The sequence below is a fragment of the Trichosurus vulpecula genome, chromosome 5, assembly GCF_011100635.1.
Source record: "Trichosurus vulpecula isolate mTriVul1 chromosome 5, mTriVul1.pri, whole genome shotgun sequence".
Lineage (NCBI taxonomy): Eukaryota > Metazoa > Chordata > Mammalia > Diprotodontia > Phalangeridae > Trichosurus > Trichosurus vulpecula.
In genome coordinates this window covers 59,131,654-59,159,161 of record NC_050577.1, presented here as the reverse complement: position 1 = coordinate 59,159,161, position 27,508 = coordinate 59,131,654, and the positions used below count along the sequence as shown (strand labels likewise).

At 35.9% G+C, this 27,508-nt stretch overlaps 1 protein-coding gene across 1 annotated transcript in view; it reads right to left on the bottom strand.

The window, feature by feature from the left end:
* Positions 1-27,508, bottom strand: part of MALRD1 (MAM and LDL receptor class A domain containing 1) — a gene marked incomplete at its 5' end in the record, with an annotated part of 881,642 nt that overhangs the window by 110,508 nt on the left and 743,626 nt on the right. The window contains one exon of the mRNA XM_036760519.1: positions 18,476-18,739. Coding sequence (XP_036616414.1) covers positions 18,476-18,739 — 264 coding nt within the window. The remainder of the gene's footprint in view (positions 1-18,475; positions 18,740-27,508) is intronic.

The following is a 27,508-nucleotide window of genomic DNA, read 5'->3' as shown; positions in this document are numbered from 1 at the left end:
CACCATTTTAAGGTGGTGTTTCAGTTGAGCTTTGAAGAAACCTAGGGGTTTTAAGAAGTAGAGATGAGGAGGAGATGCATTGTAGGCATGGGAAACAAGGCAAAGAGATGGCAGAAAAACTGTCATGGATGAGGGACAGAGGAAAAAGCCAATTTGGGTGGACTGAAGAATGCAAGAAGGGTAGGATAAAGAGGGTACAGAGTTAGGAAATTAGGTCCTAAGTGGGATGTTTGACCATAAATTCAAACAGTAATTTCTATTACCTTATTTCTTTTGATTTTATTTTCATTCTTCCTTTGTCACATAGCCGTGGTTATATGTGAGCATATTAATGTAATCTCAAAGTTTAGATTTAATAATGCTGATGTCAGTAAACTGAAAGGTGCTTTTTGAAATGATAGGTCGCCCATAGATTATGGAATGTATATTAAAGAACCTCAATAATTCTACTTATGACTTTTTTTTCACATCTTAAGATTGCTTTAGAACTATTAACTAATTATTTCTCACAACACCCTTGAGCAATAGGTGAGCGATTAAGTGTTATTATCTTTCCTTCATAGCTGAGTAAACTTAAAGATTCAGGAAAATCGAAATGACCTTCCAAAGTCACTAAGAGGACTAGAAGAAGAATTCTTGTTTCAAAAATAGGTGTCCCCAATTAGCAAATGGCCTGTACTAGGTGACCTCAAACATCAGCCCCTGATGTGGGCTATCTAGACCAGGGCCCTTCAGCTGCAGGGAGAAGAGGAAGGAAAGGCGATACTTATAAATGGAAGCAGCTAAAATGACCAAGGAGTCCATAAGCATTGACCCTAAAAGCAAAATTTTTTTTGTGTATCTTTATCTGACCCACTCATGGTTAGAGAATTTGAAAGGGCCTGAGGTCTGCATAAGAAATGAGTCCTTGTTCTTATTCTAGATTGGTGAATTTGGAAAAGGCTCTCCCTGAGTCTGTAACAGGACTACCCTCTGCCACATAAGGTGATGGGGCAGCAGAGATTGCTGAATGTTATTCCCGTATACAGCCTCATGGTCTCAGCCTAGAATAAGATGGAGACCTGGCATATCAGTGAAACAAAACTCATGACTATTTGTAACTAAAAGTTACCATGCTTTTGCTGAATGCTATGGGCATTCTGTGGGCATCTAGGTAGCTCAGTGGATAGAATGCTAGACCTAGAGTCAGGAAGATGCAAATTTTTGAGTTCAGATACAGCCTCAGGCTGGACTTTCTGTGTGACCCTGGGCAAATCACTTAACCCTGTTTGCCTCAGTTTCCTCATTTGTAAAATAAACTGGAGAAGAAAATGGCAAACCACTCCAGTTTCTCTGCTAAGAAAACCCCAAATGGATTTATAAAAAGTCAGCCATGACTGAAAAAACATCTCAACAAGAACAACATGACCAAGTTATAAGGCTATATGACAGAAAAGATTTCATTGACAGCAAGCATGATAGAAAAGATGGTAACACAAATAAAATCTGCCTCTGTTTCTAGAGATCATGAACCCAACTGATGCAGTCATCTAATCAGTTACCATAAGATCACTAGGTTTATATCTGAAAGAGATCATGGAGGTCATTTAGCTCACCTCCCACAATTGTACAGAGTTTAAAAGAGTTTCCCAATGTCCCATATTTAATAAAAGAATGGAGCTGGAATGTGAATCAGATTCTCTTTCTCCAAATCCTTTCCACTGCAACACAAATGATACATATATCTTTTGGGGCTTAATTCACAGGTTCTTGGCTAAACAAGGTGAACTGATTATTACTTTATCTGCTACTAATCTGGCTACTGCAGCTAATTCTCAGTTCCATATCACATTTTTCATTGGAAGCTAGATGGCATAGTTAACGTAGTCCTGGACTTAGACTCAGAAGGACCTAAATTCAAATCCTGTCTAAAATACTTTATTAGCTGTGTGACTCTAGATAAGACCCTCAAACTATGCCTGCCTCAATTTCTTCATTTAAAAAGTGGAGTAGTAATAACACTATTTTTCAGGGTTGCTGTGAGAATAAAATGATATTTATAATAATATTTATATATAAACATAAAATGATATTTAGAAAGTGTCATATAAATCTTAAAATACCGTATAAATGCTAGCTTTTGTTGTTGTTGTTGCTGGGTTTTTTTTTTTAATTATACTTTCCTTTCTTCCCCTTCTCTCTAGACCTCAGCTCTGATTCCTGATTGAGTGGAAGGATATTTTTAACTTGTGGAAGAAAAGGACTGGAGAAAAAGGGAAGAATTAGGAAAAAGGGTCAGTGCATTAATCTCTTCCAAAAGGAAAATGTGACAGGCTGGTGGTATCCCAGGCCAGATCTCTCTCCACTACTCTGCTACCTCTCTATGTACTGTGTAGGTATGTTTAATTGATTTTGAGTATTAGGGTCACCTGAAAAGAGTAATTTTTTAAAGCATGACCTTGTATCCTGAAAGAAACTATTGAAAAATACTACAATTCATCATAGCTCAGAGAATGTTGCTTACAATTTATTCTAATTCTTTTTTTCAGAATTACAGAGTCAATAGTAGCTAATGGAGTAGAAATAAACACAGAAGCAAATTAATCCTAAAATGTTTTCTTCATGACAGCCTTGCTCTTATCTTCTCATTCTGAAACTTCAGAAATAGAAAAAAAAAGTTTAAAATAGCACATATCTAGAACCAAGAATTTTCCATTCCTTCCCAGAAACCAACACATTTTGACTTGACAATTTCGTGGAATACCAAACACTTCTGAGTATTAGCTCCCTGAGAGAATAAACATTGGGAAGTACTCTAATTATTCTAATTGATTGGATAGCATAAAACCAAAACAACCCTTAGGCTTGAATATGGAAATTATCTGTTTATCTCTACAATTAGAAACATAATGGTGCCATTGAGGTGTAATCAGGAGCCCATGCCCCTACTCTGATGTATCTCCTCCTGGGAATGCTCACATGTTTAATACCAGTGCTTCTATTAGCACAAAATAAGCTAGATGCATCTTGGCTGCTCACAAAAGACCAGAAAGGTAAGGCTTTTAAGAATTAATACCCACTAAATACATCCACAGGAAAGAAAAAAAGATTCATAAGGAATTCTGTATGGTTATTAAGCAATTGTAGACTGTCCTCAGAGTTGGAAGAGACAAGTGAGGACCCCTGGTCTTATATGCACCTGAACACAAATCCACTATGCAACCTCTCCCAGAACGAGTCATCTGGCCCTCTGCTTGAAGACTATCAGTGTAACACTATCACTATCAATGAATATGTATTAAGCACCTACTATATGTCAGGCACTAAGCTAAGTGCTAGAGATATAAGTGCAAAGAATGAAACAATCCCCACTCCCAGTGAGATTATATACTCCTGGAGGAGTATGTATATATATACACATACATACACATACACAGTAATATATATATATGTATATATATATATATATAAATAGAGAGAGAAGTAGATATTATATATAATGGGATATATATGGGATAAATATAAAGTTAATACATAAACATTTGTATACACACATATACAAAACACTGTGATTTATCGATCAAAAAATCTACTCCAATAATTTTTTTATCATGATTTCATCAGTATAGGGAAATTCCAGGAGTAAAACACACATGCATGCACACATGCACATGTGCACACACACACACACACACACACACACACTAAGTAAATACAATGAAGAAGGCACTAACATTTTGGGAGATGAGGAAAGCCTTCCCAAAGAAGATGGTTGCGTGAGCAGCGGCTTGAAGAAAGACATCCAATAACTAAACATAATAAAATATGTTGGGAAACATCTGGTTCTACTTTTAAACAGTCCCATTAGGAAGATTCTCCTTATATTGAGCTAGAATCTTGCTCAAGTAAAAGAAAATTCCTCTTTATTCCAAAAGGCGGTCCTTTAAACTTTTGAAATAAATAACCCTATCCCTACCCACATCCCAAGTCTTCACTTTTCCTACATTAAAATCCAGTTAACTGGATTAATTCATACATTTAATGGATATTTCCTATGGAATGTTTTAGAGTTCCAAAACCATTGCACTCACCCTCCTGGGGAAGAACCAATTTATAAATAATTTTCTTAAAATATGGTACCCAGAAGTAAACCCAGTATTTTAGATGTTATTTGATAAGGATTGGCAAGAGCGATAGTATATCACCTTTCTAGTTCTGAACAAGTTTCTATTAATGAAACACATTTGGACTAAGGAGATGGTGGTAGTGGATAGAAAGTCTGAATGCCTTGGTTTCAAGTACAACCTTTGACATTTGCTGGCGATATGATATAGGGTGAATCATCTAATCTCTCAATGTCCCTGCCAGTCTCCGGGTTTCCCTGACTTCCTTTCAGTCTCAGCTCAAATCCAGCCTTTTATGAGAAGCTTCTCCAAAGCCCCCTTAATGAGTGCATTCCTTCTGTTGATTGTCTCCATTTTAGCTTGCATCTAGATTATCTGTACACAGTTGCTCACAAGTTGTTTCTTCCATTAGACTGTGAGCTACTCAAGGGGCTATCTTTTGCCTGTCTTTGCACCCCAAGCCTTTAGCACAGTATTTGGTACAGATTAGGCACTGAACAAATATTGGCTGACCTATCTGCATCAGTACATTAGTACCAATGCAGGAGGGCCATACTATCGGATTTCTACATACTAATAAAATCATGGTAACCTTAACCATAAGGATAAAAAAAATGAAGTAGAAGTAGTATTCTTAATTCATATTTCACATCATTGGTTTATAATGAATTTACTACCCACTAAAACTCTTTAAAATGTTGCATATGAACTGTGTCTACCAATACCTACCCCACCCTTAACTTATATGATTTTAGGAATCAACATTTAGGACTCCATATTTATTTCTATTAAATTTAATTTTATTCAATTCAATCCATTATCCTAGCTTGTCAAGATCTTTTTAGATCCTAGCTCTGTCATCCAGCAGGCCAGCTATCTTTCCTAGTGTTATATTATCTACAGGTTTGATAAACATGACATAACATGTTGTTGAAGGCAATGAAATGTCACAGTGGATAGAAAGATGGACATGAAATCAGAAAGACCTGGGTGGTCCTCAGATGCTTACTAGCTGTGTAGCCCAGAGAAAATCATTTAACTTCTTTCTGCCTCAGTTTCCTCATCTGTCAGTCAATAAACATAAATTCTTTTTGTTGTCCCTTGATCATATATTTCCTTTCTTTCTCTTCCCTTTCCTCCCCATTCTCTTCCTTCCCCATACACATTTATTTTGTATGAGTATTTATAGATGTAAATGATTAAAAGGAATGATTTCTTTTTTATCTTTGTAACCTCAGCACTGAGCATAATTTCTCACATATAGCTGGCATTTAATAAATATGTGTTCATTGATTGACTGATGTGTCAAAGGTACAAAAATAAGTACTATGGAGAAGATACAAAGATGAATAAAGCATAGTCTCTATGCTAAAAGGGTTTTTTGTTTGTTTTGTTTTTGGGAGGGAAGAGGAGGTAAGCATTGGACTGGATAAAAAATCCCAAACAACATTTAAAATATGATTAGGGTTACAAATATTCAAATTGTAAGCAATATACCCACCCAAAAAACCCCATTGTTCAGAGAAAGGTTATCTGCAATTATTTTTTTTCAATCAATAAACATCTTCATCAATTCTTCATATTTACTTGAATAAACAATATTACAAAACCTGTAAGCTGAATATTTGAAGGCCATGTTACCGATTTATATCACATGCACACAAGTTCTTCCACAGAAAGGTCAATGTGGGAAACCTTTTTAATGGATTTCAGAGAAACTAGATAATTGTGACATTGATCCAGGAAGTTACTTATGTGAAGATAAGGACAATCAAAGAAAATGCTTTTTGAGCTAAGCTGATAACTTGGAGGAAACAGAAGCCAGAAGGGACTTCCTGTGGAATGAATTTTCATTATAATGAGTAAAATCATTTTTACTAATGAATGGTTATTGCTTTTGGTGAATCAAAGTAACGCCTTTTTTGCCCAAGAGCTTTTCTCAAGGCCCTTTTCTCAAGGGCCTAATCAGTACCTCTCCTATAAATTTATCCTATGTTGGGTAAAATCAATAAGCATATACTGAATGCATACCACATACTAGCTGATAGAAGAGATGCAAAGAAAGGTGACAATCACTCAGCTTTGAAGTTTAGTTCATGTGATCATTAATATATAAAATGATCCCCAACTAATTTTCTTACTGTCTCATTAACCTACCTTGTGCCTTCCTACCTCCATGTATTTTCTCATGTTATCCCACTACCTTGGCATGCCATCTTCTCCCTTTGACTGTTTAAAGCTAGATAGCCACTTGGACATTCTCTATCCAACTTCCTTTTACAGATGAGAAAACTAAGATCTTGAGGGGATAAGTGACCTGTCCAAAGCCACACAGGTACTAATATTGGAACCCAGATTGTCTGATTCTGAATCTTAAGCTCTTTTTATTACACTACACATTTAGCCCATCCCACCTACCCCACTACTCATTGAGTTTGTCTAGGCCATCTGGTTGAGGAGAGGGAGGGAGGGAGGGAGAGAGAGAGAGAGAGAGAGAGAGAGAGAGAGAGAGAGAGAAAGAGAGAGATCAACACATAAAAAAACAGAGCAATAATATAAGATTCAGATAATAATTCAAACCAAGAGACATAGAAGAGATGCCACCTTGTAGTAAATGATTAGTTATCAATAAAGGAGATAAGCCAATAGCTGTTGAGAAGAGGCTTCTGTGATGACAATGTCTTTCTTTAGAAGAAGATGGGATTTGATCTGAATTTTGAAGGAATGATAAAATCAGAGAGGTGGGGAAGTAGCATACCAGGCTGGCTGGTCTAACAGCATAACACATAGATAAAGGAGAGAAATCACAAGGTGCCCTGAGAGAACAGTAAGGAAATTCTCTAGGCTAAGGTAGAATATTTTTGTAGATGTTTCTGTAGTAATTAGCAGGGTCTGTTATCTATGGATAAAGAAATGAGGTGAGAGATTAAATTTCAGAAATTCAAATGTCAGGCTAAGCCATCAACACATATCATCCTAGCATATTTTTTTTTTTGGCATATTCTGTGTCCTACCTCTGGAGCATCAAAGGACTAAACCTCAGACCCAGAGATGCCAAGGACCAAATACAAACCATATAAGCTTCTGACAACCTCTCCATTAGGCAAATACCCAGATGTGCAGACAGCACTCAAAGGAGAAAACATCCAAAAGTCCTAGACAAGGGCTGTCCAACCTTAAGTTATCTTAGGACCACATTAAAATAATTATTCGAGGGCCACTCCCAGAATAAAAAATACACTACACTAATAGAAAGTGGGGGAACAGGTGTCATCAAAACGACAGGCGAAGGCATGAAGTGCAAAAGCAAACACAAAATAACAAAGCGACAACACAACAGTATAAAGGTAGGTGTATATTGACTAGTCTGCAATGTACAGATGGAACGCATCCCACAGATGGATTGAAAATTCTGTGTGATATGTTCCATCCATAATACTGCTTAAAAACACCAAAAAAATTATCATCAATGAAATTTATTAGTGTTGAAATTAAAAAATCTAATATGCATTCCATGCAAATTATTATTTTTTTTTTGCTCGTGAAAATTAAAACCCACAGGTGGGCCACATAAAATCGCACTGTGGGCCGCATGCAGCCCACGGGCCATGTTTTGGACAACTCTGTCCTAGACAATCACAGTCATGTGGCCACACTAATTCTTCTACTTTTGCCTACCCTTTCTCCCTGAAAATATTCCACGTTTTATATTCCATTTTATCTCACCTCAACTGACTAACTGGTCTATGGATCATGTATATTTGGTGAATATCAATCAGTGCTGCCTTCTTTCAGTACTAACTCTATTTATTAATAACACTCTTGTCTCCGGATACAGCAACTGAAGCATTTGTAAGCCTCAGAAAATGTACCTGGGCTAGGCAGTACAAAATATTTGCTCAAATGAACCTTTTAAGACAAATTCAGTTAAATGTGAGATTGAGACACAATGAGGCCACTGCTAGAATGGAGTTCATTTGGAACATATTCTCCCTGGAGGTTGTTGGGGGTGGGGTGGAGGTCGGTGTCATTGTGTTCTGATTTAGCCAATTATTCTTGATAACTAGATGTTAGGCTGACTCGTTTCATTGATGCTGGAAGAATGCAGCAGCCATCAGTACCCTTTACATTTCAATGTCCTTGTCCAAAGTCTGGCTGTCCTGCCTCAGTTAAAGGTCTACTTAGCTCTGGTGCTGAAGCAAGAAGGAAATTCTGACTTTCAATTGTAGCTCACAAACACAGTTGTATTCTTCCACTCTGATATCCCTACTTTTGTGCTAACGAAGAGTGTGGTAGTAGATAAGATATATAAGGTATACTGGAGTCAGATAGTGGAGAAAGGGTAAGATATAGGAGATAAAAGAGATCTCGTTCAACTGTGACAGTAGTCTAGTTACCAAGGACTGAATAGTTTCAATCTATAAATTGACAAAAGAAAAACTAATTAAGTTTAAAACTAATTAAGGTTGGAATATAATAATCACCAAACCCTTATAAAGATTCAGGGAGGCAGACTGCAATAAAGGCATGCCAATACTTTTTGGTTTGCAATTGATTCAGTTCATTTGTCTTGCTGCTGTTCACCACTGTTCTCTTTTTCCTTGACCTTAGTCCAATACAAATGTACATACTAGTTATACTTGAGATCACTAAAAAAAATTTAAAAAGAGCATGTGCTTAGCCAATTCTAGATTAAACACAGTAGATGACACTGCCTCATAAATATATAAAGCAACAAAAAGCCAAAGACATTTAAATTTGGCATTAGGATGCATTATCCAGTGATTCTTCTATACATTTCCCTCTTCCATATTTTCTCCTTAAGGCTAATATTAAAAATAATGTTCTCTCTATATACCCCAAATCATAAATGGGAGGGTGGAGTGGGAGGGGAGGAGGAATGATAGCAAACAGAGAGCCTGGCGGATGGCACAGCAAAACCAACTTATGATTTTAAATTTATATACACACATATATGTATGCATGTACGTGTATGTATATGCATGTATATGTATACACATACGCATATGCATATATATACATATATACACACAGTGTGTACCAACACATTTATACATGCATACATATATACACACAAAGTTAATAATTTACACATTTATGAATTCTCTGTCAATATTAGTATTCAAAACCAGGTTGATACAATTTTGAATTATTTGAGAAAATTTACTATTCATATTCTTTGACTCATTTCTGGGCATAAGTCCCAGGAGATCAAAGATAGAATTTCCCCATAGTTACCAAATTAATCTTAGCAGTAACTTTTGTGATAGCAAAGGGCTGGGAAAAAATTGGTACCAACTGAACGGGGAATGGATGAATAAACTGTTGTATAAGAATGCAATTGAACATTATTGTGAATCAAGAAATTGTGGCTGGGAATTCAGCAAAACACAAGACGACTTTTATTTATCCTCTTCCCTCTCGAGAACAACCTCCAAATAGATATCGCAAAGACATTGACTTGAGCATGTTGGTTTCCTGCTTGAGAATTTCCAGTGGCTCTCTCTTGCTTTGGGACAAAATACAAACTCCAATGTTTGGTTTTTAAGACCTTCATAATCTTACTCCATACTACCTGTCCAGGCTTTTTCTGCACTACTCTCCTTCACACATTCTCTCTACTACGCAAAAGGTCCTACTGGGTCTCCCATATATAGCACTCTATCTTCCACATCATTGCTCAGACTGTTTCTCATGCTTAGAAAGCAATTCCTGCCCTCACCTCCACTTCACATCTAATTTCCTTCTCAGATCAATTGCCACTGGAAGGATTGGGTAGGGTGGGAGAAAGGTTTTATAATATCCAGGAAATGATTGTGATATAAAAACAAAGGCATTAATTTGACTAATTTAAAAACAGCACAGCTGGTTGATGCCTGACTAAATGTCACATTTTTGCCCAACTCAGATTTCTACTAGCATTGTGACAATTTGGTATTGGGCCTCATCCAAACCTCTTGATTCTTTAATAGGAGCTGAGATTCTGACCTGAGAAAATTCCTTACATGTTATATTTTTGTGATATAAAAATATATATACTCCAAATTATCTATACTTTAAGCTTTCCCCCCTAATTTAAGCATATCTCTGAGGTCTTTTTTAACTGATAAATCTCTATGAACAAAATCTTCCATTTTAAAAATTAACTACTCTTCCTCAAAGGATAGTTTAGAAATCAATTTCCAGGTACCATCATCCACTGTCACTATTTCAGGAATTTTAGAGTAGTCAGTTTGGTCTAATAATTAAAAGACGTACTGACTGAACAATTTCTCTTGGTCTTGTCCTATTAATTTTCACTTTTTGTCTCTCTACTTTTTTAAAAAATATTATGCCCTTATTCTTATGTAGTATTTACTCATAAGGTCAAAATACACCCAGATATTTTTATGTCCAACAACTCATAATCATTTTTGAATACATCAGTTGCCATTTTAAAATATTTTTCAAATAATCATTGCATTTAGAAAACCAGTAATGCTGAACTACTCATTAAATACCATTTATAAGAAAATTAAAATGTAATAATTATTATATGTAATTAATTTATATAAAACAATGAAACAAGTGATTTGATATCATCTATCAGCAACAGTACTGGCAGAAATTTCATATTTATCATTATAGTGGGTTTATAATTAGAGAGAAACTTTATAATGAAAAGAAGAAAATCCATAATTCCAGATGTAAGTCCTTATATGTAACAGATTATTTTTAATCATTTTTTGAGTCTGTGAGGAGACTAAAAGTGTTTAACAACCATTCTGTAGAGACTGTTAACATCTTGAGAGAAATTAAGAAAACAGAAAAAAAAACTAGATAACTCAGTTTCTGAAAGAACCATCTTAATCATCAACTTGTAAATAAAATGAGAATTATTGAGAAGAAACCTTAATTAACATCCTAAGAAAGATGACTGATGGAACTATGTTTCCAGAATAGAGAACTAAGGAACTGGAGTGACTTTGGCTGTGACCTTTCTCACAAATGATGCATTATAAATAATAATTTGCCTTTTTTAATTGTTTACACAATAAATTGTATATCCAGTCATCTTTGATGTTTATTTAAGACTAGAATACTAGAGAGTGCAATGTCAAGAAATATGAGTGAAAGCTTTTCATTCGATAAATAATATTTAATATACTGGGATAGGAGCTCAGAGCTACGGTAGCTAACGAGGAAATATCAAAATATAACTTTTTGTTGCCTTAGAACTCAGGTTTAAAATACAGGATGATAACTGGTTAATGTCTCCTGTACAGTTGAAACAAAAATACAAACATTCATCTTCAACCCTTGAGCTTAACCTCCAACTTTGATTGCCCATACATAGCAACAGCGAGAGCTAGGGTAGGACATAGGTACATCTTAGGCAAAATCTGGACATTGTTACTTGGTGCATTACTGCCTAATGTAGATTTTTCACTACAATGTATGTGATTTGACTTCTCACAAAATAAGTAACTATGAGTCATGGAGAGGACAATGTTCTGCTATAAAACCTTGTTCATCATTCCTTATTATGGAATCTATTTATTACAACTTGACTGCCTTGCCCACTTCTAGCACCACCTCTAATTAATCCTTTATCTAGAACTTAGCCAAACACAAGGAAATTAGAAAACTAGGCCTCAGAACAGCTCAAATTATAATTGTTTTTGTTTTGCAAGGCAATCAGTGTTAAATGACCAAATTATAATTGAACTGTAGTTTTTCTACTTGGATTAAAGACTTTCAGGATTTATTTTTATTTTTATTCTTAAACAAATTTTTTAGACTTAGATTTTTTCCCAATATCCCATTAGCCACAAATTAAAAAGAAGTCTCTACTATAGTCAGGAATTCACTTGAATGTAAACATTACCGAGAACGTATTATGTGCAAGGATTTGCATATACAAAATCAGAAATATGTTTCCTTCTTTTCCAGAACAGGACTGTCCCTATAATTCAGGCAGACCCTTATCACATGTTGCCTGTTTCAATTAACCAATCACCACTTTCCTTACTTCAAGCCCCTCCAAGCTCCAATCAATCTTCAACTCAACTGCCAAAATGATTTTTCCCCCTACAGCGCTGGTGGGACCACATCAACCCCCTGGTTACTACTCCAGGGGCTCTCTGTAGCCTCCAGGATCAAACATACACTCCTTTGCTTGGCATTTAATGTACTTCATAACATGATATCTTCCTGCCTTTTTGGTCCTCTCATACATCACTTTTCTTTATAAAGTCCCAGCCCAATGCAGCTAAACTGGTCTACTTCTCTGACATTTGATCACCCATCACTGTGCCTTTTCATTGATTGTACCCTATTCCTGGACTGCTCTGTCCCTTCAACTCCATCTATTGGTTTGCCTGGCTTCCTTCAAGATTCATTTCAAATCCTACTTTTCACTCCTGAAATCTTTGCTGGTTTCCCCAGTCATCAGTGCCTTCTCTTCTGAGATTGCCTTTCATATACTCAGTATATATCCCTGTATGTGCCTAGATATTTAAATGTTGTCTTTTTTTTTTTAGAATGAAAGCCCATTAAAGACAGGCATTCTTTTTGCCTTTGTATTACTAGAGCTGAGCACAAATAAAATAGAATGAGGGCTAAATAAACACCTGCTGACTTGATCAATGTAGGAATATACATGTGAGGTGATTTAAAAAAAAATTCACCTCTTGGAGTTACCCAAGTAGAGTGCTACTGAAATACATTCAGAGAAGAAAAGCAAGAGAGGAAATAAGGAATGAAACAAGCACTTACTAATTACCTTTTATTGTGCCAGGCATTGGGCTAAGCATCTTATAAATGTTATCTCTTTGGATCTTCCCAACAACCTTAGGAAGTAAGGGCTTTTATTATCTCCATTTTACACTTGAGGAAACTGAGGCAGAAGGGAAGTGACACTCAGGGTCACACAGCTAGTAAGTGACTGAGGCTAAATTTGAACTCAAGTCTTTCAGACTCCAAGCTTAGCCCTCTAACCATTGTGTTACCTATTTACATTTTGGCAAATACAGTCACATGGAGCATTCCAGCTCTTACATGTCATTATTCTGAAGACTCTACCTTGGTCCTTTGTCTCTCATCCCCTCCATTCCTTGCAACCTAAGGACCCAAACTCAGAAACTTCTTTTGTTCTCTAAATCTGGCAAGAGGACACATGTGAAGACTATGGCTAGCCGTCTATCTACAACCCCATGATGCTTAGAGTATCTCAAATTTTTTAAATAAAAGCTTATGACAGATTTCATCTTAACCCACATGGGAGAAATGGAGAGATGCTTATTTGACTGATATATGATTTCCTTTAGGCACACTATGCATTAGATTTTCTCTATGATGATGTTAGTGATGCACAAATGGTTCATTCACAATGAGTTGGTCTGTATTTACTCCCTGAGTGACCATGGGAAATTCAACTCTAATTAAGCATTTAGTATTGGCAAGGCACTAAATAGATCACCTGACTCTCTAACCCTTAGTTTCTTTCTATGTAAAAGTAAGACAGTTTGACCAGATGATCTCGAAGATTTTTTTTCAACTCTATATCCTATGAAATATTTGGACTAATCAAAAAAAAATCACTGTGCCAGACCATTTGGAAATATAAATATCACCTCCAAGCAAAATATTGCTGTCTTCTAATCCCATCAATTCGATCGTGTTGCCTTCCCTATTATCATAAAAGTACCACTGAAATACTGTGCACACTAAAGAACCTTTAGTAAAATAATGAAAATATCATTTCCAGACAGGCTATATAGCTATAAGGACTTTGGATTCAAATAATTATATCTTAAGCTATTATCCATAAATATACATGATATCAACCACTACAAATATATTCACCTTTATGAAATACCGATAAATTCCAAGGAACAAAATGACAGTGTGAATGTGATATATAATCTTTCTTCCTGTCTTCTGTTTTTATTCATTGTCAGATGTGTGCATACCCAATATAAAAAAACAGCCAGATAAAAAGAATTCCCCACAGTCCTAGATAGCATTCATAGAGTGTAGATCACAAGATATTAGAGCTGAAAGGAAACTTAGAGCCTATTTATTTTAACCCTCTATATTGGTAATTAAAGTGGGACTGTTTTTACTGTTTTAGAACACTAAACTAATTAAGTGTCTTTGATCAGCCTCACTAGGTGCAAAGCCCCAGGTGCCTAAGGAGAGTTGCTAAGACCAGAGCCAATAGTATGTGCCTAAGTTAAGGTTGCACAGATGATGTTTGATGACATCTGAAGACAGTATAAAAAGAGAGAACAGAGCTGTTTGCTTGGGGCCCTGAGCCACAGGAGGAATGGTGCGTGTCTCTGGGCCAGCCACTGTTAAGAGCTCCCCGGCTTGTCAATCCAGATGTTGATGGTTTCTTGGTAACTATGAACTGTGATCTGGTCTGTTTATATTGTGTATGTTTGTAACTGGTTTGTATTTGCTCTGAAGTTCAGGTTGCTCGCTTTTCCTCCTGAACTAAGTGAGTTTATATGTATGTGTTGGATTAAAGTAAGATTGTTAACCCCTTAACATTAGTTTCCTTAGCAAAGAGGATCAAAAGAACCTGTGCTGGCAGTGCCCCTGTTGTTGGGCTTGTGTTGGTCTTTCTCCCCTGTAATAACTGCTAGTCAACTTGTTGAAACACCCTCTCAAATGACAGTTGAACAAACTCAGTCTCAGATCAGTAAAAATAACTTTTCCAAAGACTTAGTTTGTATTGGAATTAGTATCAGAGAAAATTGTTACAAAGGGGAGAGGGTGATCAATAAACCAGATTTTCTAAATGTAAAACTTTCTTGCCATAAAGGTTTTCAAATTCCAACATGGTCACTTTTCAATTTGGAACCAGAGGATCTGGGTTATCATTTAATTTCTACCCTGTAGGTATCATCTTCTTCATTAGAGGAGAGTAGGGCTTTTGCACTTACCCCTACCACTTAATAAAAATCTTGGCATACAATAAACGCTTAATATATGCTGATTCATTCACTCATTCTCTGCAACTCAGTTTTTATATCTCTTAGAGAGCCACATCCATTCAAATTTATGAAACTATGACCCTTAGGAAAGGAAAAGCACAGTAGTGAAAAGAATAGCTGACTTGGGATCAAATAACCTAGACTCAAGTCACTTTATCTCTCAAGGTATTATTCTTTCACTTGTAAAACAAGGAGGTTGTGTTAGATTATGCTAATTTGCAAAATTCCTTCCTATTTTAACATTCTACAAATTCTATTTGTGGTCAAATGGGAGCTATTATTTATATCTGAGGCTTAGAGTAGTTCTGAATTTGAAGGGAGTCTTTTTAAACTATAAAGATTTTGTTGCAGAAAAAATAACCATATAATATGAATTCATTTTAAAAGTATGTAGGATCATTCTATAAAGTCTAAGAGCTGGAAATTTATTTTGTGTTGAATAAAAGACCTTTAAAATACCAACTCTTGCTGATGCTGATACTAGGAATGGATTTCTGTAACCATTGTGTGACCTTGAGTCACTCTCTGGCCACAGACCCCTTCCCTGATCAAGAACAACTGCTGACTATTTCTATGTGTACAAAGACAAGTACTCTGTTCATCATCTATCATTCAATATCATTGTGTGCCAAGATATCACTGTCTCCTATGTAGTTCTCCAAGTAGACAATATAGCATGAGATTATTAATCATTACCAAAATGCCTCCCATCTCATCACAACAACTATGTTAAACAAGTGTTTGTTTCATCTCCAGCTTGTCCAGAAATTTGTTAGTTTTTATCAAATGGGTTACGGTATCCATCTTGTTGCAAGACAACAATATGTGTCCTATGCTCTATAAAGAGCCTTCTGTTTGGTCCACAATATGCTGTTCCTCTGGTAATGTGAAATCAATGGTGTCTATCACTAGCAAAGTCAAATTCAAATACTGGTTGGATCAGAGTAACTTAGTGGCCAGCAGATGTTCCATTCCTTCCCTCCACCACAATGTTGCCTTTTTTATCTTTGTCTTAAACAGAATATCATAAGATTTTACAAAACTAAGTGCATTATGAAAAAAATATTATAAAACATCACAAAATTTTATAAAATTTTACAACAGTTTATAAAAACAAATTCTGCAAAACTAAATGTACATGGAAAAACAAATTTAGGATGCAAATAAGGAGATGGAGTCATTGTCTTCCTTCTTAAATCAATATTGTATACTGGATACCATTACTAACAAGGACCTCAAACAAAACTCTGGACCTGATTTTTCTTGCCAATTCTTGAGGAATCTGAGGCCTTCTATTTTTAGTCAGCTAACATTTACTTCTCTTCCAATATCTCTATCTCTATTCCGTGATCCTTGTCCTAAGGTTTCCATTCATTAGCCTTCTCAAAAGTGCTAAAGACACTGCTGCCATATAGTAGACACTTAGTGAATGCTTACTGATGAAGTAATTGAATAATCCTACATAGGCATAACTTTGTTTTATTGCACTTCATTATATTGCCTTAATAAACTGAAGGTTTGTGGCAACCCTGCAGCAATCAAGTCCATTGGTGCCATTTTTCCAACAGCATATGTTCACTTCATGTCACTGTGTCATTTGGTAATTCTCATATTTCAAACTTTTTCATTATCAATTTATTTATTATGGTGATCTGTGATCAGTAATCTTAGATGTAATTGTTTTGGGGAACCACAAACCGAACCCATATAAGACAGCAAATTTAATGGATAAATGTGTGTGTTCTGACTGCTCCACCAACTTGTCATTCCCCATTCCTCTCCCTCTCCTTTGGTGTCCCCATTCCAAGACATGACAATATAGAAACTAGGCCAATTAGCAACTCTACAAGGGCATCTAAATGTTCAAGTGAAAGGAAGAGTCAATCAATGCAGCAAACTTCACTGTTGGCTTATTTTAAGAAATTTCCACAGCTACCCCAACCTTCAGCAACCTGATGAGTCAGCAGCCATCAACATTGAGGCAAGACCTTTCACCAGCAAAAATATTATGACTGATTGAAGGTTCAGATGCTAGCATGTTTTTAGCCATGAAGTATTTTTTAATTGAGGTAGGTGCATTTTTTAGACGTGGTAATATTGCACATTTAATAGCCCATAGTATAGTGTACACCTAACTTTTGTATGCACTAAGAAATCAAAAGATTCATCTCACTCACTTTATTGTGGTGGTCTGAAGGTGAACCCGCAAAATCTCCAAGGTATTCACCTCAATGGCTTCACTGAAATTCTTCTCATTTTAATTGCTTTGCCCTTTTTCCTCATTTGCCACTAACAACAAGTCATGTTTACACTACCATGTCAGTCTTTCCCCCAAACACACTGCTAATACTCTTTATGCTCCTATTACTGAAGCATCTTTTGACAGAGAAGAAGAAAGGAGGGAAACAAGCATTTATTAAGTGCCAACTATGTGCCAGGAACTGCACAATATACTTTACAGATATTATTTCATTTGATTGTCACAACAACCCTAAGGAATAGGTGCTGTTATTATGCACACTTTGCAGTTAAGGAAACTGAGGTGGACGAAGGTTAAGTGACATCCCAGATGGCACAGCTATTGAGTGTCTAATACTGTGTTTGATTCCTAACTGTAGGCCCTGTGCTTCAGAAATCTCCATAATTTCTTGATCAATTTAAGGGTTATTATCATGACTTTTCCCGTCCTCCATCCCATTCCCTCCATGTCGATTATGTACACATATAACATTATTAAATTCCCATGAAAATATGATTTCTTATGATAGCACTTTCCTAGTTTTGTCTTAATCCTTTTTCATGTCAAAGGTCCAGGCCTTATGAGTTTCTTCATACAATTATTACTCTGCCTTTATTCCCAAATGGATAATTATGGTTTATAGTTCACTGTTTTGACCATGTAACAATGGGGCACAAAGCACAAAGGAATCATTTCCTTAACCTATTGTCCTAACTGAACAATCTAAAACCCTTATCTTAAAAGTAACCAAAATTTATCTGAGTAACTATATTTTCCCAATATAAATTTTAAGAGCTCAATAGGTTTTCCTAATACCCGAGTATAGAATTTCTTCAGAGTAGTTAGGTATATACTATTCATCCTTTCCTTGGGGATACATAGGTATACACATACATGCACTTATATTTGTGTGTGTGTACACACAACACACATATCAATATATACGTATGTATGTATATACACATACATACAATTATATATATATATATAATATATGTGTGTGTATACAACACACACATCTATTTATACACAATTGATAGTTCACTCAGGTTAAGACCATTAGAGTTTTTTTTTATTGCATCTGTTGATTTTTCATTATCATTTTGTAGTAGTGCAACAAAGTGACTTACAGCAGATAGATTCATCTTCATTAAATTGGCAGTCTGTTACTCCATCACATAGCAGGAGAGATGGAATGCATTTATTTGCTGAACATTGAAACTCCATTTTCCCACAGTTTTGAGGAGGAAGCCTGGGAGTACAATCCAACTCATCAGTTCCATCCGTACAATCTTCCTCCCCATCACATTTTCCGGACAGCAGCACACACTGGGGTGTGTAAATGCAGGGGAACTGATCAGCCTCACAGAGTGTTGGCAGTGTTGTGACAGAGCCTAGGATAAAAGAACAAAACAAAATTCTATCAAAAAAGATGTGCCAACTATCATAATATCCATTGTTAAGAAATTACAGAATATTCTTGTTCCTACACCCATGTATGGAAACATAGAGACAGCCATTAAGAAGACCTGGGTTCAAATCCAGCTTCTGATGCATACTGACTGTATGGTCCTGAGTAGTCATTTAACCTCCTAGTTCTCTAGGTGATAGACATCTTTTTAAGACTGTAAGTTACAAAGTGGACAAAAGATAGGAATAGGCAGTTTTTGGACGAAGAAATCAAAGATCTCTATAGTCATATGAAAAAAATGCTCTAAATATTGCTTAGAGAAACACGAATTAAAACAACTCTGAGGTACCACCTCATACCTGTCAGATTGACTAATATGACAGAAAAAGAAAATGCCAAATGCTGGAGAAGGTGTGGGAAAATTGAAACATTAATGCATTGTTAGTAGAGTTCTAAATTGATTCAACCATTCTGGAGAGCAATTTAGAACTAAGCCCAAAGGGCTATCAAACCGTGCATACTCTTTGACCCAGAAATACTACTACTAGGTCTGTATCCCAAAGAAATAAAAAACAAAAAGGAAAAGGACCTATATTAACAAAAACAATCATGGTAGTTTTTTAGTGGTGACAGAGGACTAGAAACTGAGGAGATGCCCATCAATTGGGGAATGGTTGACCAAGTTATGTTATATGGTTGTGATGGAATACTATTGTGCAGTTATAAGAAATGCAGAACATGATACTCTCAGAAAAAAACCTAGAAAGACCACATGAACTGGTGCAAAGTGAAATAAGAACTAGGAAAACATGGTATACTTTATTTTCATTTTTGTTTTGAGGGAGGAAGGCAGGGCAATTGGGGTTAAGTGACTTGCCTAAGGTCACAGAGCTAGCAAGCGTCTGAGGCTGGATTTGAACTCAGGTCCTCCTGACTCCAGGGCCAGTGCTCTGTACACTGTACCACCTAACTGCCCTGAACATGGTATACTTTAATAGCAATATTTTATGATGATCAACTGTGAATGAGTTAGCTATTCTCAGCAATACAATGATCCAAGACAGTTCCAAAGGACTTAAAATGAAAAATGCTGTCCATCTTCAGATAAAGAAATGATGAAGTCAGAACGCAAATTAAAGCAGACTTTTCTTTTAACTCTTTGGTTTTTTTGTTTGTGTTTTCTTTAACAACATGACTAATAAGGAAATATGTTTTACATGACTACACATGTATAACCTATATTAAATTGCTGGCCTTCTTAATTAGAGGAAAGAGGAAGGAGAGAATTTGGAACTAATTTTTTAAATGAATGTTAAAATTTGTTTTAAAAAGTAATTGAGGGCATAGACCAATATCTTACACCATATACCAAAATAAAGTCAAAATGGGTTCATGAATTAGGAGTAAAAGTTGATACTCTAAGTAATTTGGGAAAGCAAGGAATAGTTTACTTATCAGATTTGTGGAAAAGTAAAGAATTCATGACCCAACAAGAGATAGAGAGCATTACAAAATGCAAAATGGATAATTTTGATTATGTCAAATTGAAATGTTTTTGTACAAAAAAAGCCAATGCAACAAGAATTAGGAGGGAAGCAGAAAATTGGGAGAAAATCTTTGCAACTAGTATCTCTGATAAAGGCCTCATCTCTAAAATATACAGGGAGCTAAGCCAAATATATAGGAATACAAGCCATTCCCCAATTGAGAAATGGTCAAAGGATATGAACAGGAAGTTTTCAGAGGAAGAAATTAAAGCTATCTACAGGCATATGGAAAAATGCTCTGGATCGCTGCTTAGAGAAATGCAAATCAAAACAACTCTTAGATACCACATCTCTCCTGTCAGATTGGCTAAAATAACAAATCAGGAGAATGATAAATGCTGGAAAGGATGTGGGGAAATTGGAACATTGTTGCATTGCTGGTGGAGTTGTGAGCTGATCCAGCCATTTTGGAGGGCGGTGTGGAACTATGCCCAAAGGGCTAAGGAAAGGTTCATACCCTTTGACCCAGTAATACCACTTCTAGGGTTGTATCCCAAAGAAATCACGCAAGCGGGAAAAGGACCCATATGTACAAGAATATTTATAGCAGCTCTCTTTGTGGTAGCCAAGAATTGGAAAGCAAAGGGATGCCCATCAATTGGGGAATGGCTGAACAAGCTGTGGTATATGAAGGTGATGGAATACTATTGTGCCATAAGAAATGGGGATGATGCAGACTTCATAACAACCTGGAAAAACCTACACGACATAATGCTGAGTGAGCGGAGCAGAGCCAGGAGAACGTTGTGCACAGCCACAGATATATGGATTCCGTGAGGACCAACCCTGACATACTGCGCTTTTCTCAGCAACCTAAGGGGCAAGGATAACTCCAGGGGACTCACGATGGAGAATGCTATCTTCATTCAGAGAAAGAACTGCGAAGTTTGAATACAGACTGAGGCACACTACATGCTCGCCTTTTCTGCTTCTCTTTTGTTTTTGTTTTTTGGGTTTTTTTTTTTTGGTTCTCTTTCTTCTTTCTCATGATTCATTCCATTGGTCAAAATTCTTCTCCACGAGTTGACTAGTGCATAAATTAATTCAATGCGAAGTTATACATGACAGTTATATGAGACTTCATGCCGTCTTGGGGAGGGAGGGGAGAAAAACTGGAACTCAAAACTATGTAGAACCGTGTGTGGTAAACTAAAAATAAATAAAGAAATTTATAAAAAAAAAAGTAATTGAGGAATATATAAAATATCAAAATAAAAATAAACAGCATATATATACATATATGTGTATATGTATGTATATGTGTGTGTGTGTGTATATATATATATATATATATATATATATATATATATATATATATATATATACAGAGAGAGAGAGAGAGAGAGAGAGAGAGAGAGAGAGAGAGAGAAACTATAAGTTATAGAGTACCTGATAAATCCACGTTGGTAGAGGGAGTTCCCTCACTGACATTTCCCTAGACTAATGAAATCACAGGTTCAGTTAAAAAAAGTGCAGAAAAATAGTCCCTTTAAGAAAATTGTTAATTCTACTTATTCTGCCATTTTTGGTGTCCAGTCTTGTTAATTGAGGATTTCAGATTTTTTTTTTAAAAAAGGTATAAATAACATTAAAAATAAACATCAATAAAGGACCTTGGCTCAAATCTTTATTTTATCCCTTACTTGTATGACCTTGGGTGAACCACTTAAATTTTCCAGGCTTGTACATCCTCACCTATAAAATAAAGGGTTGGCCTAGATGTCTTCTAAGGCCCTTCCATCTCTGAAACTATGACCCTATGAGGTTATTTTGTGTGTTCAAATCATATCTCTGACACAGGTTCTCCAAGTCTGTAAAAGTACCATCTGAGAGTAAATTAGTTACATTTAGAAGCTACCTACAATCACTTCCCCCCCGCCCCGGCTTCTAGGGAATGATTTGGCAAATTAGTATGTCAGTGTGCTAAATGGAAATCCAATGATTTGACATGGCTTGTGTCGTTTCTAAAGTGTGTGATTCAACCTCCAGGAGGAATAGGCTCTTAAAGTTTTTGACAAGGTTGGACCACTGCACTCTTGGCATGTACATGATTTTGTCACTTTGTATGTTGCCCACTGGTTTTGAATGATCTGTTATGAGTTCATGCTTGTATCTGCACAACAGAAGCAGTGGTGACTGAGAGAAGTGGTGACAGTTAATCAAACTGGCAATGCCATTCTACCCTTGAAGCAGTGAGATTAGAATGGGATGATCTGTCTGAAAGTCACTATTTCAATAAAATTTTTGACTTTCATTTTCATACATGGACACAGCTTGCCTACTGATTTACTGCTAGTGGTGCCATTGGTACAGGCAAGGGAGAGGTTACAGGGCAAGTCATGAAGAAACACTTGAGAGTCCCCTCTATTAGATCTATTTCCATCTTCCATTAAAAGTAGTAATGTAATTTTGACTTTTATACACCTAGATCAAGTAGTTAACTCTCATAAAGGTGTCTAACTTTATCTAAGGCAGCTAAGCGCACAGTGGATAGAGTGCAGGGCCTGGAGTCTAGAAGACTTGTCTTCCTCAATTCGAATCTGACCTCAGACACTTATAGCCTGTGGGACCTTGGGCAAGTCACTTAATCCTGTTTGCCTCAGTTTCCTTATCTGTAAAAATGAGCTAGAGAAGGAAATGGCAAACCACTCTAGCATCTTTGCTAAGAAAATCTTAACGAATTGGACATGACTGAAATGACTAGACCACAACTAATCTCTACAACTACCTCTATATCTATATCTTTCTCTCCCCCTATATATATATATATATATATATATATATATATATATATATATATATATATATATATGTATATGTATATGTATATGTATATATGTGTGTGTATACACTTACACACATATTATCTATATCTGTACCTATAGGTATTTATATCTCTACAACATATATGTATATAATACAGATTTATACATATCATCAATATTTATTTCTATGTCTGCATCTATACTGATATCTGTAATAGTGCTCTGATTTTCACTAATACATCCAGACTCTCTTCTCTTATGATAAAATCAGAGAAGAATCACAGAATCTTAGAGTTGGAAAAGGCTTCAAAGATTATCTAGCTCAATCTGAATCCGAATAAGAATTTCCCCTACGATATAAATAATTGGTGATATAGCCTATGCTTGAAAATCCCTAGCAAAAGAAAAGCCACTATCACCTAAGGCATGACACTTTTGCAAAGTTTGAACTGGTAAAAAAGAATTCCTTGCATAGATTATTTTTTCCATATCAATAGTTACCTATTGCTCCTATTTCTATGCTCTGGAGCTAACTGGGACAAGTCTAATCCCAGTTTCAGATTTGAATCCTTCAAGTACTTGGAGAAGACCACCATGCTGTCACAAGGTCTTCTCTTCTCCAAGTCAAAATCCCTATTTCCTTCAATTAATCCTCATATGACCTATCTCATGCTTGTTGCCTTCTTCTGGGTGGTCTTCAGCTTATCAATGTTCTTCCTAAAATATGTTACCCTAGAGGAGAACAAAATACTCCTAGAGCATTGGGCAATAGCATGATAAGGTCAAATCACATATTAGCTGGATTTGGATATCATGTGGCAAGACAACACAAGCCAAACTAATTGACATGCTCAGAGACTGAACTTGATATCTTGGTGCCTTGAGCATCATGGTACTACCAACTGAGCTAATCACTATTGATGAGAAATATATGCAAATTTAGTGCTCTGGAATACATATATATATATATTATTAATTTAATCTTGGCAAATAAATTCCACTTTCAGATTATGTCAAATGATTTTTTTCTTATGAACAGCCTTTGAGTGACTGGTTCTACAATTTAATTCTATCATGTTAATTCCATGCATAAGAAAGAAGATATAGTGTGTGCATGTGTGTTTGAATGTGTCTGTTTCTAATTTGGTGTGTTTTGAAGTTCTCCTAGATAAAGTAGTTCATGAATGCAATTTCTCTCTATAATTAATAAAATAATAAGAACACCTAGCATTTACAATGTACCTACTATGGGCCAGGCTAAGAGCTTTACAAATATTATCTCACTTGAAGAATACACCAAAGGTTAAAGATGCTTAATAGACTCTCTCCATAACTTATTTCCATTTCAGCTGCAGCTGAAAATGAAAATAAAAGATCTGAATTACTTTAATACAGTACTTCCATTTTGCTGGGCTTAAAATATTAAGCTTTTGCTAACAGAGAGGAATCAATTCTCTCTGCTTCAACTAATTCTCAAGATGATTCTTTAAAATTTTATAAAAGAAAAAAAAATAACAATCAGATGGCCAGTACTTTCATACTGTTCCACAGCTATTTTTCCCCTACAAGGGATTGTAGAAAAGGGAATAACCTCTGCTTTTAAGAATCACTTTCATAGAATCACATCACCAAATTCCTGGAGAGGACATTAGAGGTCAAATACTGCCACTTAGGAAACAGAATGCATAAAACATATTGCTATCCAAATTGTACCAAGATTTAAGGACTTCCAGAAAGAGACATGCTATAGTATGGTTTAATATTCTAAGTAATTCAATCATCTTTTTGAGTAGGGATCTTTCTTTTACCTAACCAAAGATCCTTTCCATGTGAGACCATTTCTCCCTTGTCACCCATTGAGATGAACAGCAACTGGTAAATATCTTCCTTCTATGGCTCTTTACTTATCTGAAAGTTATTAAGCTTTCTCTTTTAGAGACTAAACAATACCAATTCCTTTCACATGCCTCAGGACCTGTTTTTATTTCTTAAAATCATTTTGTTTTGCTTTTCCTTATTTTATTTTGTTTAGTTTTTCTACATTTATTTTAAATGCAGAAACCATGAGGGTAATAATACTTTAATTATACGAGAGTAATGAAAAGTGAAGTTACAGCATTTCTTGGAAGACATATTCATACTGTAGTACACTATGAAGCCCAAGTCTCTGTCATCAGATTACCTGGGATCAACCCTATCACTAATATTTACACCCTCTATGACCATGGATAAGTTTAAACTCTCCAGGTTCCTTATCCTTATGATGAGGGGAATGAAGCAGATTATCTCTGTTATCCCTTGCAGCCCTAGATCTATGATCCTACTAAATCCAAAATTTGACAACAGCAAACATACGGAAAAGTCCAAGAATTTGCAACATGCCCTATGTCCAGCATATTCAGGAGTTGAGCCTTATCATCTGAAAAGCCAGGTGGAATATGATAAAGCCTGGGGAGAGAGTTGTAGCTCTGTAGCCATTTTCTTTCTCTCCTCCTCCTCCTCTTCTTTCTTCTCCTTGTCCTTTATGTTCTCCTCCTCTTCTTCCTTCTTCCTCCTCCTTCTTCCTCCTCCTCCTCCTCTTCCTCTTCTTCCTCTTCCTCCTCCTTTATGTTCTCTTCCTCCTTATAATTTTCTTTTTCCTCCTCTTCCTTTTCCACCCTGTTCTTCCTTTATTCATCTGTCTTTATAGATTTCATCCCTTCAGTATTCTCACATAAGTTTGGCCCCACAACCAGAGTCCATTTTGGTAACTTAGGAATAGTGTGAAATACATGCCATACTTCTTGTGAAGAACAATTCAGAGGCCTTTTATGAACAAAATACTTGCCCCACCCCAAACATTTAATCTCTGCTTACCCCCAAATGAGTCCCTTATGTTTATATGTTTGTCCAGGTTTGGTATGGAGAGACGGAGATGTCTTTGATATGACAGCTAGCTAGACTCACATAGTCTTCAAAGTACAGTGAGAATGATAATTCTAATAGTTATTGAGACAGTTCTACAAGGAAAAACTTTTTAGTTTTGATAGAAATTAACCCCATGAGTTGACAGCAATACATCACAAGAATTTTATTCAATTTTTATATTTGTACATGTATAAAGTTATATGTTTTGCCTCATACTTACTCTAGATCAGTTTTCTCTAGTGATTAAATAAAGCAAAAAAAGGAAGTTTTTATAATCTTGTATTTATTGATTAGCTTTGCTAATTGGGATGCTCAAAAAGCCAAACTTCATCACATCCTCTAAGACAGATCCCAAATCTAGGCCACCAGTGCTTTTCCTAGGATCTGTGAACAAAAACAAAAATAACAGCAAAAACACCCTGTGACAACCATATTTCAATAGTTTCAATATTTCAATATTTCCTTTGTCATCCTATGTATTTTATTATAAGGATATAAGACCATTATTCTAAGAAGAGATCTAGAGACATCACTGAACATTCAAAGGCATTTATGATGCAAAAAAGCGTATGACACTACAGTTCAGACGAACAATAGGACTTGTCATCACAAGACCTGGCTTCATGTGACAGCCCCAAACCTGACCAGTTATGTGACTTGAGGCAAGTAGCTTAACCTCTTTGAGGTTCAGTTTCCTTGGCCTCAAGATGGGCATGATATAACTAGCTCACAGGATTATTGTGAGGAACAAAGGAGAAAATCCATGTAAATTGTTTTGTAGGTATAGTGTCACAAGGACTAGCACTGAGGCTGACTATGAAGGGTAAAGCTGTTGATACAAGAAGAGTTCTTTTTGTCTACAGAAGAGAATAGAGGATGATTAAGGGGAAAAAATATCATTGATGAAGGTGGATGGGCTGATAATTGTGAATGACAAAGAGAAGGCAAAACTACTTATTATCACTTTTGAACTTGGTAACTTACCAAATAGAAGAGCTAATGGTCAGACCTAAATGCAGATTGAACTAAGGTTGAAAGACTTCCAGACAGAGAAATGCTATAGCTTCATTTAAAATTCTAAATAATTCAATCATCTAAATGCAGGTTTTGAACTAGAGAAGACCTCAGAAGTCACCTAGTTCCAACCTCATTTTATATTTAAGAAAACTGGGCCCACGGGCAGGGATGTGTTGGAGTTCTAACCACTTGGATAATCCATCCTTAAGTTGTCAGTGGGAGTATTTGCAAATTTACGTCTCAGAAATGGGCAAATCAGAATTTGATTTATTGTTCTGTGAATTGTCTAGATTGGAGAAAGTATTAATCTAGATCAAACTTAAAAGTATGTGCATGTTTTTTTTTTATTTTTAGAGAGAACCAAGTTCTTAAACATTTAGCAGCACACTACTTACTGCATTTCCCTATAAACATTCCTTGAGCTCAGCAGGAGTGCAGCAGAAGGCTTAGGGAATGAGCCAGACAAGATCTGGTGAGTTAAGGCTAGCAACAATAAAGACAATGTTGCTAATTATA